The 14136-nt window shown below is 55.7% G+C and overlaps 2 protein-coding genes across 8 annotated transcripts; one reads left to right on the top strand and one right to left on the bottom strand.

Annotated features, from left to right (window-relative positions):
• Positions 1 to 813: 813 nt before the first annotated feature.
• PIAS3 (protein inhibitor of activated STAT 3) lies at positions 814 to 9937 on the top strand. 4 transcript variants are annotated; one of them, XM_074318753.1, is made up of 16 exons: positions 1579 to 1674; positions 2773 to 2833; positions 3102 to 3182; positions 3521 to 3938; positions 4092 to 4176; positions 4407 to 4457; positions 4709 to 4799; positions 5260 to 5394; positions 5610 to 5715; positions 6271 to 6344; positions 6466 to 6626; positions 7307 to 7440; positions 7521 to 7689; positions 7853 to 7986; positions 8175 to 8212; positions 8754 to 9937. In XM_074318753.1, exons 4-16 carry the CDS (start codon positions 3524 to 3526, stop codon positions 9018 to 9020), a joined length of 1860 nt encoding a protein of 619 aa, XP_074174854.1. In that variant the 5' UTR covers positions 1579 to 1674; positions 2773 to 2833; positions 3102 to 3182; positions 3521 to 3523; the 3' UTR covers positions 9021 to 9937. The 4 variants fall into 4 exon arrangements, with proteins under 4 accessions (XP_019595462.1, XP_019595461.1, XP_019595464.1 ...); XM_019739905.2 differs by lacking the exon at positions 3102 to 3182 and having other exon boundaries at positions 1578 to 1674; XM_019739903.2 differs by lacking the exons at positions 1579 to 1674; positions 2773 to 2833; positions 3102 to 3182 and adding an exon at positions 814 to 947.
• Positions 7419 to 12649, bottom strand: NUDT17 (nudix hydrolase 17). 4 transcript variants are annotated; one of them, XR_002137997.2, is made up of 9 exons: positions 12361 to 12649; positions 11950 to 12133; positions 11681 to 11706; positions 11463 to 11555; positions 11108 to 11206; positions 10753 to 10889; positions 10213 to 10365; positions 9914 to 10085; positions 7419 to 7552 (listed from the first exon to the last, which is right to left on the bottom strand). XR_002137997.2 is itself a non-coding variant. In XM_019739908.2 (8 exons), exons 1-8 carry the CDS (start codon positions 12550 to 12552, stop codon positions 9971 to 9973), a joined length of 999 nt encoding a protein of 332 aa, XP_019595467.2. In that variant the 5' UTR covers positions 12553 to 12649; the 3' UTR covers positions 9509 to 9970. The 4 variants fall into 4 exon arrangements, 2 of the variants coding, with proteins under 2 accessions (XP_019595467.2, XP_019595468.2); XR_012491683.1 differs by lacking the exon at positions 7419 to 7552 and adding an exon at positions 7688 to 7766; XM_019739908.2 differs by lacking the exon at positions 7419 to 7552 and having other exon boundaries at positions 9509 to 10085.
• Between the last annotated feature and the right edge of the window lie 1487 nt (positions 12650 to 14136).

Here is a 14136-nt window from a genome sequence, read left to right as displayed (position 1 = left end):
AGCACTCTTTTTGTATGCTGATTATAGGTTTAAGTGTCTTGTCACTGCGGCTAGACTGAGAACTCCTGCAAGGCTTTTATATCCCAAGCACCTAACAATGTCTGAACAGCATTAAAATATTTATTGAACAAACACATTACCACTTAGGTCCCAGCCAACTAACTATAAAATGCTATGTTTGTTGTGGGTAATTTGTTTGGGTAAACTGCCCTGAAATTGGTGCTTTCAGGAGACCTGCACGTGAGTGATTAGCTTGGCTGAGGATGGGGCCTCTGGAAGGTCCAAGGCTTTGGAAGAGGGGAAGTAGTTAGTTGAGAAAGGGGCAGAAAAATGCCATATTTGGGCAAGAAAACCTCCCCTCTGTTCACCTTCAGCTACACCAAAGGTGTGGGGTCTCGTGTCTGCCCGTGTATTTGGGGAGGGGGTGGGAGACCACAGGTAGAGTTAGGGTTTAGATACACTTTGGATTCTAGCAGCCCAGGCTATTCCCCCGGGGGAGGCTTGTTCCAAGTAGGAACCTCTTTATGCGGTCAGATCCCTGGTCCAGACTGTCTCATTTCCAGCAGGCCTCCACCTCAAGCCTGTACACCAGAGCAAAGGGTCAGAGCGGTGGTGAAAATGCTGAGCTCCGAGAACGTCCACTCTCCTGACCCGCTGACTCGAGGAGTTAATGTCTCCAGAGCGTGACTCCGAGTCCCTCCTTCTCCCGCCTTAGACTCCGCCCCCTCCCCTCTAGCGGGCAGTCCAGGCCGGCTCACCCGGGAGGGGGCGGCCCCAGCCGGAGCGCTGGGCCGGGCGGAGCTCCCGCTCGGGCGGAGCTGCGGCTGCAGCGTCCAGCTGCCTGACCGACCTCCAGCCGTGCAGCCTGCGGGAGCCGCGCCGGGCCCCCTCCCCCACCTCCCCAGCCCACCCTCTGAGCGCCCTCCCCGCTCCCCGCTACCGAGCTGGTAAGTCACGCTCTCGCACCAAACTTTTCTGCTGCCAAGTCTGAGTCCTGCGGCCGGACCACCAGCTACATTGTAGTTGGTGGTGGTGGTTGGCGGGCGGTGTGTGTGGGGGAGGTTTGAAGGACTGAGAATAGCCGTCGTGAAATGAGCTATTCACGACTCCATTGCTTCCCTAAAACGGGTCGGATCTCCCCCATTTCCCGAGTTGGCAGAACTCTTGATTTTAGCTGCTCAAACTTGTAAAGAGGGAGAGGAGGGTATTTTGGAACTTCGCTCCCCCAACCCCCATTTCTGTAAGTTTTAGCAGGTCTCGATACTTTCCCTCGGTATTTCAAGACTCTGGTTTCCTAAAAGCTCATTCCCTCCTAACTCCGGCGTGGCAAAACCTCCTCCCCCAGGCACCTCTGTCCCGCCTCCTCCCCTTTACCCCCCGGAACCCCGCGATCTCTCGGGCCGTACACTCCCTCGGTGTCCACCCGTTTCGCATCCCGGCCAAAGACGTGCGGGGGCTGGGTCCGGAGTGGTGGGAGGGGCTGAGGCTGGGGCTTGTCCGGAGCCAGGCGGGCGGGGCCGGGAAGGGGAGGTGTAGGGGCCGGACGGGGCGGAGCAGGCGGCATTTGCGGCCGGCGCCGGGGTGGAGAGTTGTGCGCCGGTCCCTGGGCCTGAGCTCGGGCTCGGGCTCGGGCGCCTGCGATGTCTCAAGATGGCGGAGCTGGGCGAATTAAAGGTACCGGCCCCCTCCCCCATCCCCATCTGGACTGAGCCCGGCGGTCCGCCGAGTCAGGGGAGCGACCGAGACTGGGTGCTGACGGCTCGGGTGGCGGCTGGAGACGTGGCGGGGACTGGCTGCTGGGGATGGGAGAGAAGTGGCTGTGGCGAGGAAGGGGCTGCGGCGGAGCTCCGGGGGCGGGGCCGAGGGGCAGATGGAGGGGTGGGGCCGAGGGGAATTGCAGCTGTTGGGGGCCGGTGCGCAGGGGGCGGGGACGCGGGGTAGGAGTCGGGTTTGGTGGTAGGGGCAGATGTAGGGGTAGGGTCAGGGGGAGAAGCTGCTGCAGAGGCATAGGGGGCGAGTTGATCAAGGCCAAGAGATGCGACAGTAGGGGCAGATGTAGGGGTGGGACTGGGGGTCAGGCGTACTCGAGGCTCCTCTGGGAAAGGCAGCTGAGAGGTAGAGGCTTTGGGGCTGCTTTTGGGATCCCAGCCTTGGGAAGTACCAGTGGGCGGCTGATCTAGGGGGCGGGGCTGTGCAGGCGCTAGATGGAGGGGTGGGGCAGAAGCATCCTGGAGCCCGAGAGGCAGGTCCTCCCTCGCTGAGTTTGGTATCTTTGGGCAGAGACAGAGGAGGCGGAAACTGGGGGATAGAAAGGGGGGAGTTCTTGTCAAAGCTAATGGGGAAATACACACAGGGCACAGGAAATAAGGATGGGCAGAAAGGTGTAGGAGCAAGTTTTTTTCATCACACTCCTCAAGATTCACAGAAGGGAGTCCTTTGAGGAGAGAGCTTGTGTTCTCCCACTGCCATCCAGTCTTGAGAGTAACCATATCACAGAACCTTAAAAAAAACCTTTGGGTTCATCCCCTTGCCTCCCGGCTTTGTTCTGCCCTTTGAAATGGAGTCATAGCCCTGGGCAGGCCTGAGGTCTAGTCTCTGGGCCCAGCTGACTTTGTGATTCCTCACCTGGGCCACCTGCCTTCTCCTCATTCTCCCAGGGCCTCTATTTAGAGTTATGCCCTTTCCTCTTCCACCCCTATGGAGGCGGGGAGGTGGGGGGAATCCCTCATTTTTCTCTATGAAGGAGACAAGCAGGATATTTGCTCCTGACAGATGGAGTAAACAGGCAGGATACCTGGACTCAGTGATTCACCGTTAGCCACGTCGCCCCAAGGTTTGGTCTTGTTTCCCTCCCAGAAAAATAGGACTGAGGGAGGGGTGGTTAAGTAAATACCCTGAGAAAGGGTTTGGGGGAGTTGTGAGCATTGAACCCTGACCTGAAAACCCTGGCTTGGGGAATATAGCTGAGGTGGACTGAAGTGTGTGGAGAGATGGGCGGGGGACACAGTCCCCCAGCCACCTGGCCCCCTTCTTCTCTGTGGGGTGTCTGGCCTGAAACCTCTTCTCCCCCTCCTTCTCCTCGTGTCCTGTCCTCTTCCCAGGAGGCTGGGATGGGTCTGAAGGTCTGAGAAAGAGCAGGAGAAGAGATCAGCAGCTTAAAGGAGCATCCAGGTTTGAGGCAGGTTAGGAGCCTGTAGTGGACTCAGGTGTGCCTGAGGATGGCTTGCTGTCTCCCCTGCCCCCACCAGGTCAGCTTCCAGGCCCAGGGAGACAGGGTTGCTCAGGCTCTGGGGGGCTGGGGTGGGAGAGGTGGTGAGGTTGACTGAGGGTTGCTACAGTGGGACTGAGCTGTCCCTTTGGCCAGGTTGGCTGTCTGACAGTAATTCACTGGCTGCAAAGCATCTTTATGGTCAGTGCTGGAGGGAAAGAGGCATTGACCTCCCTGGTAGCTCCGCCCCAGGCTCCTTGGCAGGACAGGCCCGTGGAAGGTAGGATTCTCAAGCTTCTCTGTTGCCCACAGCACATGGTGATGAGTTTCCGGGTGTCTGAGCTCCAGGTGCTCCTCGGCTTTGCTGGCCGGAACAAGAGTGGACGGAAGCACGAGCTCCTGGCTAAGGCCCTGCACCTCCTCAAGTCCAGCTGCGCCCCCAGCGTCCAAATGAAGATCAAAGAGCTTTACCGCCGCCGCTTCCCCCGGAAGACCCTGGGGCCCTCAGATCTCTCCCTGCTCTCTCTGCCCCCTGGCACCCCTCCTGTAGGCTCCCCTGGTCCTCTAGCTCCCATCCCCCCAGCCCTCTTGGCCCCTGGCACGCTGCTGGGCCCCAAGCGTGAAGTGGACATGCACCCCCCTCTGCCCCAGCCTGTGCACCCTGACGTCACCATGAAGCCATTGCCTTTCTATGAAGTCTATGGGGAGCTCATCCGGCCCACCACCCTCGGTATGGCTCTTTGTGGTCCCTCAGTCTTCCCGGACTCCATGTCTCCAAGCCTCTCGTAGGCTTTATTCTTGTGGGACCAGCCGCCTGGGATGGGGGCACCTACTGCGGCTGCCTGTGCACAGGCTGGGGAGTAACTGCCCTTTGTGTCCTCAGCATCCAACTCTAGCCAGCGGTTTGAGGAAGCGCACTTTACCTTTGCCCTCACACCCCAGCAAGTGCAGCAGATTCTCACGTCCAGGTGCGTCATCCTTCCGTCCTTCTGCCACATCCTAGGGCGGTTACCCCCGGCCCCTGCTCTCTCTTCTCTCTGCCCCGCTGTCCTCCCTGTCCGGCCTTCTGTAACCCGCTTTGCCTCTCGTTCTCTTGCATGTCTCATCTCTTCACTGTCCTCTGCATATCTAAGTTCTGTGTCTCTGTTCACCTCTGCCCTCCAAGGGCCGCGTACTGACACCTCTCCCTCTATTACAGAGAGGTTCTGCCAGGAGCCAAATGCGATTATACCATACAGGTGCAGCTCAGGTGAGTTGACCCTCCCTCCTCCCTCCCTCCCTCCCTGCCAGGCTCCTGTTGGGGGTGGGAATGAAATAAGGGTGTGACAGGTACTCCTAGGAGATGTCCCCACCCTGCTGTGTCCACTGGCCCTGGGTCTCTTTTGGGTGCTGAGGCCTACAGCTAACCCACCACTGATTTTCTGAAGTTCCCTTCCTCTCTGTGAGATTCTGCTCAAGAAACTGCCTCTTGCCCTTTCATCTTCTCTCATCTCTTCCCAGGTTCTGTCTCTGTGAGACCAGCTGCCCCCAGGAGGATTATTTTCCCCCCAACCTGTTTGTCAAGGTCAATGGGAAACTGTGCCCCCTGCCGGTAAATGCTCTTTCCTTCTTCTGGCAGTAATCCCTTCCCTGTTTCAGTTCCTAAGTATTAACTACAAAGCTGTTGTAAAAGAGACATGCCTAGCACAGTGCCTGGCACATAGTAGGTGCTCAGTTTACTGACTGAATCACTATGATCTAGAAAGTACTAAGATAGCTCTGAACAAGGGTTTTGTCAGAACCCAGAGGAGGGATGTTAGTTCAACCCAAAGGTTCAGGGAAGACTTCACAGAAGCGATGACACCCAGAGCTGAGAGTTGGACGAAATGGGGTGGCCCTGTTTTTCCTCCGGAACTCAGTGAGTGGGTTCCTGTTTCCTTGGTCAATGAATAAACTCTCCTTTTCCCCCAGGAATGAACCCTACACACAACCCTTTGATAGTGCCCCACTTTTGTGAGTCACAAAATTGACTGAGTTAGTCTTCCCTCTTGACCAGTCCCTCCCTTCCCCAGGGTTATCTTCCCCCTACCAAGAATGGGGCTGAGCCCAAGAGGCCCAGCCGCCCCATCAACATCACACCCCTGGCTCGACTTTCGGCCACTGTTCCCAACACCATCGTGGTCAACTGGTCATCTGAGTTTGGACGGGTGAGCATGGCTGAGGCAGAGAGGCTGAGAAGCCTGCAGGGAGTGACGGGGAATCACCCGGTGTCCTGGGTTTGGGAAGCATCTTCCTCTTTACGGGTCTCTTTGCCTTAACCCGCTGTCTCTGGTCCTCATGGGACAAAGGGTAGGGGGGGTGGTAGAAGCTAACTGTCTCTCCCCCAAAACAGAAGCTAATTGTCTCTCCCACCTCCAAGTAGAATTACTCCTTGTCCGTGTACCTGGTGAGGCAGTTGACTGCAGGGACCCTTCTACAGAAACTCAGGGCAAAGGGCATCCGGAACCCAGACCACTCCCGGGCACTGAGTGAGTAGCGTCCTGCCCCCTTCCCCTCTCTCATCTGGATCCAAGCCTTCCTGGCCCTCCATCCTTGACAATCAAACCATACCCCTCTAGGACAATTTATCTTACCTCTCACCGTAAGCCCAGGCCTCCCCTTACCTCCCTTACCAATTTCATGGTTGTGAAGTCAGGCCACTCCCACGTGCTGAATGACACCCTTGTATTCCCAACTGTCCATCTGCTTTTACCTCCCACACCCTAACTCTGGCCCCACTGGAATATGGCTTTTCCAGACTGGAAAGAATCTTAAAGATCATCTAATCTAACTGTCTCGTAGTGCTTCAATTCTCCGTAGGTCATGTCTGCCAAAGTGTCACCCAGCTGTATTTAAGCATCTGGGGGATGAGGAAATCTCTGTCCCCCATCCAGTCTTCATAAGCCCATGTGACATCCCACTGGCCCCCAAAGCTTCTACCCAGCTGTCTGTCAGCCAGAGCCATCTGCTTCTGGCCTTGCCTCCTTCCTGGCTCCCTCTCTAGCCTTGCTGACCCCATGGCTCTGGCCTCACTCTTGTTTCAGTCAAGGAGAAACTGACCGCTGACCCAGACAGTGAGGTGGCCACTACAAGTCTCCGGGTGTCACTCATGTGTCCGGTGGGTACAAGAGAGAAGAGAAGCGGGAGGAGGGTTGGATTAAGCCTCTGGACTCAGAGGAGGGCTCCTGGGCTCCTAGAGGAGGTGTGGGGACTCTGACCAGAGAACTTTTTCTCCTCAGCTGGGGAAGATGCGCCTGACGGTCCCTTGTCGTGCCCTCACCTGCGCCCACCTGCAGAGCTTCGATGCTGCCCTTTATCTACAGATGAATGAGAAGAAGCCAACGTGGACATGTCCTGTGTGCGACAAGAAGGCTCCTTATGAATCTCTCATCATTGATGGGTAGGGCCATTCTGCATCCTGCGTTCTCACCGAGGACGGCCACGGGCCGCTCCCCCACATCTATGCCTATTACTGGGTATTTCCAGCAGTGAGGACTTACTGTACGCTAAACGTGGTGCTGGGCACTTTGCAGGCCTTCTCTCCCTGAATCCTCCTAATAACTCCATGACAGGTACTGTCGGGACAGGTGAAGAAACAGGCCTAGAGAGATTGAGTCTTTGCTCAGTTCTATCGTTAAGTGGCAGCCAGTGGATCGAACTGTTACAATGTTCGCCTGCGTGAGCTCTCCCGGAGGGTAGCAGTGAAGTGCTTCTGAGGCGTGTGTTGGTCTAGCTAGTTCTGACCCCCTTCCTGAGCCCACACTACGGTTCTTGTGCCCAGTGCCCTTTTTAAGATGGTTTATGGAGTTCTGCATCCTTGTTCCCTTTGTTTTATCCCTAGTACTACACAAAATAGGTGCTGAAAATGCGTTTATTTTAAAGCTTAGCATTTAAAGTTTGCAAAGCTCTTTTACATACTTTGATTCGAATAACAACTCAGAGAGGTCAGTAGCGTAGGTAATACCCATGTTTTATAGATGAGGAAGCTGAGATTCAGGAAAGGGAGTCCCAGAATTCCCTGGGGACTGCCCCAGCCATCTCCCAGCCCATGAATTCCCTTTTCTCCCCTCCACCCCCCAGTTTATTCATGGAGATTCTTAATTCCTGTTCGGATTGTGATGAGATCCAGTTCATGGAAGATGGCTCCTGGTGCCCAATGAAACCCAAGAAGGAGGCATCTGAGGTTTGCCCCCCGCCAGGGTATGGGCTGGATGGTGAGTGACCCCCTGTCCCCCAGCACAGCTAAGTCTGGGGTGGCCTCTTCTCTGAGACACAGTCTTCTTACCACCCACAGGCCTCCAGTACAGCCCAGTCCAAGAGGGCAGTCTGTCAGAGAATAAGAAGAAGGTGGAAGTTATCGACTTGACAATAGAAAGCTCATCAGACGAGGAGGACCTGCCCCCGACCAAGAAGCACTGCCCTGTCACCTCAGCTGCCATCCCGGCCCTACCTGGAAGCAAAGGGTATGAGGAAACAGGCTGAGTCTATAGCAGAAGAGACCAAGGAAGAAGTCCGAAGCTTTCCGGCCACTGGGCCAACCCTGGGGCGGAGAGGGCATGTGGGAGGCTGAGCTGGGTCAGGGCATCTGCGGGTCACTGGCTACCCCAGCTCGTCCTCTCTCCTCAGAGTCCTGACATCTGGTCACCAGCCCTCTTCGGTGCTACGGAGCCCTGCTATGGGCACGCTGGGCGGGGATTTCCTGTCCAGTCTGCCCCTACACGAGTACCCACCTGCCTTCCCCTTGGGGGCCGACATCCAAGGTAGGGCACTGACCCCAGGGCGGGGCCCCACACTGTCACATCCTCCCCAGAACCAGATCGGAACCCCTGCTCCTCCATAAGCCTTCTGGCTGTCTTTGCAAAGGGCCACAATCCATGGACTTCTTTGGTGGTTCTTTGGCGGTGAAGGGGTCAGACAGGAGGTTGATTTTCATTTTTTTTCTTACCAGGTTTAGATTTATTTTCTTTCCTTCAGACTGAGAGTCAGGTAAGCGGCCCTGATCCTCCCATGGAGATGTCAGATCTCTGAGGCTTCCTTTCTGGGCCCTGATGGGCACCCTCCCTCTCTGCTTTTCCCTAGAGTCCTAAACCTGCTGCTCTGTGAGGGAAGGGGGAGGGTGCAGGCTGTTTATTTCTTTTCGAGGCCCCACTGGTACCTCCTCAGCTTCTCACACCTTCCTGGGTCCCCGGTTACCGTTCTGTGTAGAGATTTTGGTATAGTCCTGCCACTGCCTGCTCACCCCCACGCCATGTGCACTTGAGTACCGGGCCTGCCCCAACCGGACATTCCTCACATTTCAGACACCCACGAGGCCAAGAACCTAGCAGGGTGGAGGGGCTGTCTCCAGGCCGGGAATCGGGGTGCGGTGGAGGGGAGTAGGGAAAGGGTCAGAGAGAGGCTGTCCTGCTTCTCAGAGAACACTTTGGGATCCGGAGGGCTTGTTTGCCCAGGTGCTATTCCTGAGGGGAGTGACGGGGAGGAGCGTCGTCAGGATACAATCCTAACCTGTGCCCTTGATTCCTCCCAGCACTATGGTCCCTCCGTCATCACCTCGCTAGATGAACAGGATGCCCTTGGCCATTTCTTCCAGTACCGAGGGACCCCTTCCCACTTCCTGGGCCCACTGGCCCCCACACTGGGGAGCTCACACCGCAGCACCACTCCAGCACCCCCTCCTGGCCGTGTCAGTAGTATTGTGGCTCCTGGGGGGGCCTTGAGGGAGGGGCACGGAGGACCCCTGCCCTCAGGTCCCTCTTTGACTGGCTGCCGGTCAGACATCATTTCCCTGGACTGAGTCCCCTGGATTGTGGAACCTTCGCTGTCTCCCAGTGCTGAGCAAGTCTGCTGCAGCGTCCGGACCCCTGGCCACTCTGTCTTCTTGGGGGGGCTTTGGCCAAAGCCAGAAAGACCTTCATGGACACTTGTTTTTGGCCTCATCTCTGCCTGACAAGGCCAGCACCCAAAGGACTAATATTTAACCTCTTTTTAAGGACATTTGGGGTCTATTTTTGGAAATGGTCTTTAGATGGCTGGCACATTCCTTTGGGGATGTTAACCCAGGCAGTGAGAGGCAGATGGGATGTGAGTTGGGGGAAGGGCTGAATCCTCAGCTTTGATTGTCTAGAACCTCGTGGGGAAGGGACCCCTCCCTTTTCCCCCAGATGCCCTCTCTTCCCATTCCCCAAACGCACGGCTCGGTTCCTTCCCCACAGCCATTGTTTCTTCGTGTCCATTCCATTTTCTTTGGCCAAACAGAAAGGTGGAGAAACAGATAGGCAGACACATGGACAGAGAACTCTATTTTGGGTTGCAGATTTTTTTGTACATAAAGAAGAAAAACCAAAATACATCCAAAGATGACTTCCCCTGCCTCCTACTTCCCAGTATGACTGAGGAGATAAGGCCTTAGCCCTGGTCCCCAGGGGTTTGGGAGCAGGGCCTGGCCTGTTGCCTGGGGCTCTCTCTATTTATATATTTAAGTTCACGATGTTTCTTAGGCCGACCAGCCTAGGGTCTGAGCTTCTAAAGGCTCATGGCCCTGTGGGTAGGTCTGGCTCATTCTGCACCTTTCCTGGGAGGTAGGAGGACACTTGTGCTCTCCCCAGTTTCCTTTTTCGGCTCCCCCAGGGCCTGGGACCTCTGTTGTAATTTTACTTTTGATTCCCAAAGGTGTAGCAAAGTTCTTACCCATAATAAAGGTTGTGAATGTTCTGTGAGTGTCACGGAGGTGGGCTGGGGAGGGGATTATGCACTTGGCTTTCCGGATCCCTGGTTTGGGGGGAGGGGGTCCACGTTCTGTTCTTCCTTTGCGGGCCCTGGGTCCATGTGAGCGCCACTTGCACACGGTCGGGGTGTCACACTGAGGATTCCAAAAGCCGTTGTTTTTTTCTTCTTCCTCTCCCCCATGCCCACAAAAACACTAGCGCATTCAGCCCAATGCCATGGAGCCGTCCAGCCCTTCCTCACCCTCGCCGGCCCTTCCTCACCTGCTTAGATGTTGCAGCCAGAGCCTGAGGGCAAACTTGGTTCCAGTGCTGACCCTCTCTTCGCCTTCTGTGGTGGTTGGGGTCGTCCGGAGCAGTGTGGACACGGGCAAGGCCAGAGGGCGAGTTCCTCCATCGTGCTCCAGTTCCACCGCACTGCATAATGACAGCCCGTCTGGCCTGTGCCTGTGGCTTAGCCCACGTCCATATCCATCAGGTCATGCCCCAGCCACGGCAGGAGGGGTGGGTGCGTGTTAACGTTTTACAGAAAGGAAACAGATTCGAGGAGGGTTAAATGACTGGCCCCTATGGGAGAGGCGCACAAACCCAGGTCTTTAGCACAAGCTAGTAGGAGCAGGTACCCCTGGAGTTTGATGGGCAGTGTCTGGTTTCATGTGCTCTCTTCATTTATCAGTTGACCAACTCACCCCCTAAATGCCTCTCACTGCACAGAATTCCCCTTCCCCCCTGCCAAAGAGGAGCTAGAAGCTTAACTTCTCAATGTGGTGTGTGTTGGGAGGCCAGGGATAAGCTCTTACTTACAGTACAGAGGGTGGTAGGTCCTGGGAGAGATGTCTGGGTGTCTCTGTCCCATCCTCTGTGGCAGCTATTGCAGCTGCCACTTCTGGTCCCAGCCACATAAAGGCGCTCACCTCACTTGGGTTTGGTTGGATCCGGGCCTGGGGCCAGACACGTTGCTCCCTTTATCGTGGCCTCTCTTGGGAGGCCTGTTGTGATCACAGCCTGCCCACAGGTGGAGTGGGGAGAAACTTGGGGCAGAGGCTATTGGATTTCTTGGTTATCGCTGACTTCCCCCCTTCCCCACCTTAGGAATAGTCAGAACCAGTGTGCTTGGGCCTCCTGCGCCCCCATTTCCTTCCTTCACTGCCAGCCTTACCTGCAGCTGCTGCTGTGACTCCTGCGAGACCACAAGTAGATAGAGGACGATGTGATGGTATCTGGGGAGACCCCAGCTCAGCCTAGGCGGGTAGGCAGACTAAGAGAAGAAAACAGTGCAAGTGTGAACTTCCTGGCTCTTTTTGAGACTGTAAATCCAACTGAGGAAGTGGAGGGTAGAGATGGCACAGGAGGGACATAGGTGAGGATTGTGGGTTCAAGGACTCCAGACCACCCATTCCATCGTTAACCCTGCGGTCAAGGCAGGTAGGACTGTTCTATGGGTGTTGGTGGCTTAGAAGTTGTTGAGGTTCTTTATTAGATAAGGAGGGACCTCTCTCAGGTCCCTGTCTTACCTCCCATAACCCCAGAGGGACCCAAGAGAACTGGCCCTGGGGTAGCTGTAGTCCACTCTCCTCCCAAAGCTCTCGAAGCCCTCCATCCAACAGCTGGCAGTGAGAGAGGGCAGGTCAGACCAATGCCTGACCTCCAAGGCCTCTGCCCCTCCTCAGCCCGCACCCAAGGTGGTCCCAGACAGGTCTTCCGGTTCCGGTGGGGTCAGCTGGTTGGTTACCTCTTCATCAAGTTCCACGTGCCCACCTGCAACAACAGTGGGCCCAATACGTGAATGGTGGTGTTCCTGGCCAGGGGCCTGCAATCACTGTTGACACTGCCCCCCTCCAGTGGGCACAGATGCACTTGCAGCCTTTTGTGATTATGGCACAGACCACATTTCTGGGCCTACTTCGCAATGTATTCTGGTCTCCTGAGACAAGGATAGCATTGCTGGGTGAAGGACACGTTTCTTCCCTGGACTTGGGGCTTTGTCTTCAGGGCGCTCACCTGGGGGTACCCAGAGGTTGGGGGACACTCTGAGGGTGCGTGTCCTTCGGGTCAACAAGACAGTCTGGTCGCTGGACTGCAGAATGATGGCCACACCCAGATCCACGCCTCGATTCGTGGGCAGCTCAGTCCCCGCTGGGCTGGGCTGCTGGTTCAGGGCCGCAAAAGGGCAGAAAGGGGGTCGCTGGCGGGAGGGAGCCGGGTGGGTTAAAGCTTCAGAGGCGGGGCGGGGCTTGGAAAAACGGGGGGGACACAGCGCGACGGGAAGGAGGGGCTTCAGGGAGGGCGGGGCTTTCAAAATTGGGAGACACCCTGTGACCGGGAAGGAGTCGGGTCGGGGCGATGGGCCCCGCCGGCTCCCAGGCCGTACCTGCGGCCCTTCCCCCGCCCCGCGGCGGCGCTCCTCCTGACCTGGAGCGGGAGCCTGGCCGAGGCGCCTGGGAACGGCCTGGCCGAGAGGAGGAGCTGCCCTCGCTGCAGGCCGCAGTGCGTGAGCCACGGCCCGAGCTCGGGCCCGGCGCCCAGGAGGCCACACACACTCTGTGCGAAGCTCACCGACTCCGGGCGCCCAGACAGGAGCAGCAGCACCCGCGCCGCGGCCATTACGTGGCTCAGGGTCGCGGCGGCCCGCTCGGCGCCCTCTGCTGGCCTAGGGGCGCCTTTCCTGGGTCTGCGGGGTGAAAGGAAGCCGGGCTTCCTCAACGTCGGGGAAATTTGGGCGTGACCCTTGGGGATGATCCCTGACTGTAATGTTAATGCGCGACAAAGGAGACCACCTCTAAATCCTCAGGTCCCTTTTCTAACCGCCTTCTGTTTAGGACAATGACCCCAGACTGAACGACTTCTGGACTCACATAGCACCCCTCCACAGCACGTTACTGCAGGTATCGCCTCGAATTAATTACATTGTCGCCTAACCAGACACCCAGAGAACATGTTGATATCTCCCCTTCTCAACCAAATGCAAGTGCAGCAGATTTCGCCTCCTTAAACTTTCTCAAAGCCAGGTGTCCCTCCAGCCTCCACTGCCCTACTTCAAGCCTTCCTCATATTCTGCCTGAGGTATTATTGCAAGTCTCCAAATAGCCCTGCCGCCACCAATTGGTTCTCTGCAGTGCTGTCAGTGATTTTTCTAAAACACCCGTCTTACCATTTTCTTTCCCATCGCTGTCAGGATATGCGCTACTTAGCAGTGCAGGAAGGACTCACCAGTCCTTGCCCCTACCTGTCTTCCAGCCTCAATTCTGGCAGGACTCATGCCCGACTTTCTAGCCATATCCTGTTTGCAGTTCCCACAAGAACCAGGCTCTGCTTCCCACTGGGATCCTTTCCCCCTTCCATCTGGCAAATCATTTGTCAAACTACAGATGGTCACTTTCTCTACTCCCTGCCTGCCTGCCCCTGGCCCTGTGGCCTCTGTACATACTTTCCACTATAGCCCCCAGTACTTTTGTCCTTATTTGTCTCACCTTACTAGGCTGTATGCTCAAGGCTCAGTCATCTTTGGATCCCTAAGGCCTGGCCCAGAACTGGCCACATAATAGGTGCTCAGTAAATGATGGTGAGTGGCTTGAAGGCAGAGATGGTTCTCCTATGTATCTTTGTGTATTATATCTAGCATAGTGGCTAGCAATTAATTGGCACTCAAATGTTGAATGAATTAGAACTAACATTGGTAAGAGGAAACTGAAGAGTTTATAAAGCAACACTTAACTGCTTTAAATGAACTGAAGGGGCTGTGACACATTACATCCACTATATTAATCACGGTACTGAGAGAAAATTTAGAATTGCCACTTTTAAGGGACCATGGAGAAGAGGGAGGCAATGGTTTACTGAGTACTTAGCAGATGCCGGGCATTGTGCTGTTTTACACACACAATTTCAGATGTGCTAGAAGCATGGAGCTGGCAAACGTGGCTTCCATCCAGATTCCTGGGTGACTGCTTGAGCCAATCCATCTGAGTCCTGAAAGTAGTTTTCCACCCCGTCTTGGTGGTAGTCTTTCATGTTCCCTACATAGCGTATGTGTGTTTAAGATTATAGCACAGCCAAATAAGTGTAATCTTTTGAAAATGGAATAACCTGCTTAGAAGAAGTTTCTTCCACTGCTGGGGAAGTTCAAACACAGGCTGACTGCTGGGTGGGAACTAATGCATCTGATAGATGGTTAATCTAGTTGATTTT

Source organism: Rhinolophus sinicus, linkage group LG14, assembly GCF_036562045.2.
Source record: "Rhinolophus sinicus isolate RSC01 linkage group LG14, ASM3656204v1, whole genome shotgun sequence".
Taxonomy (NCBI): Eukaryota; Metazoa; Chordata; class Mammalia; order Chiroptera; family Rhinolophidae; genus Rhinolophus; species Rhinolophus sinicus.
This window is presented reverse-complemented; position numbering and strand designations above follow the sequence as displayed.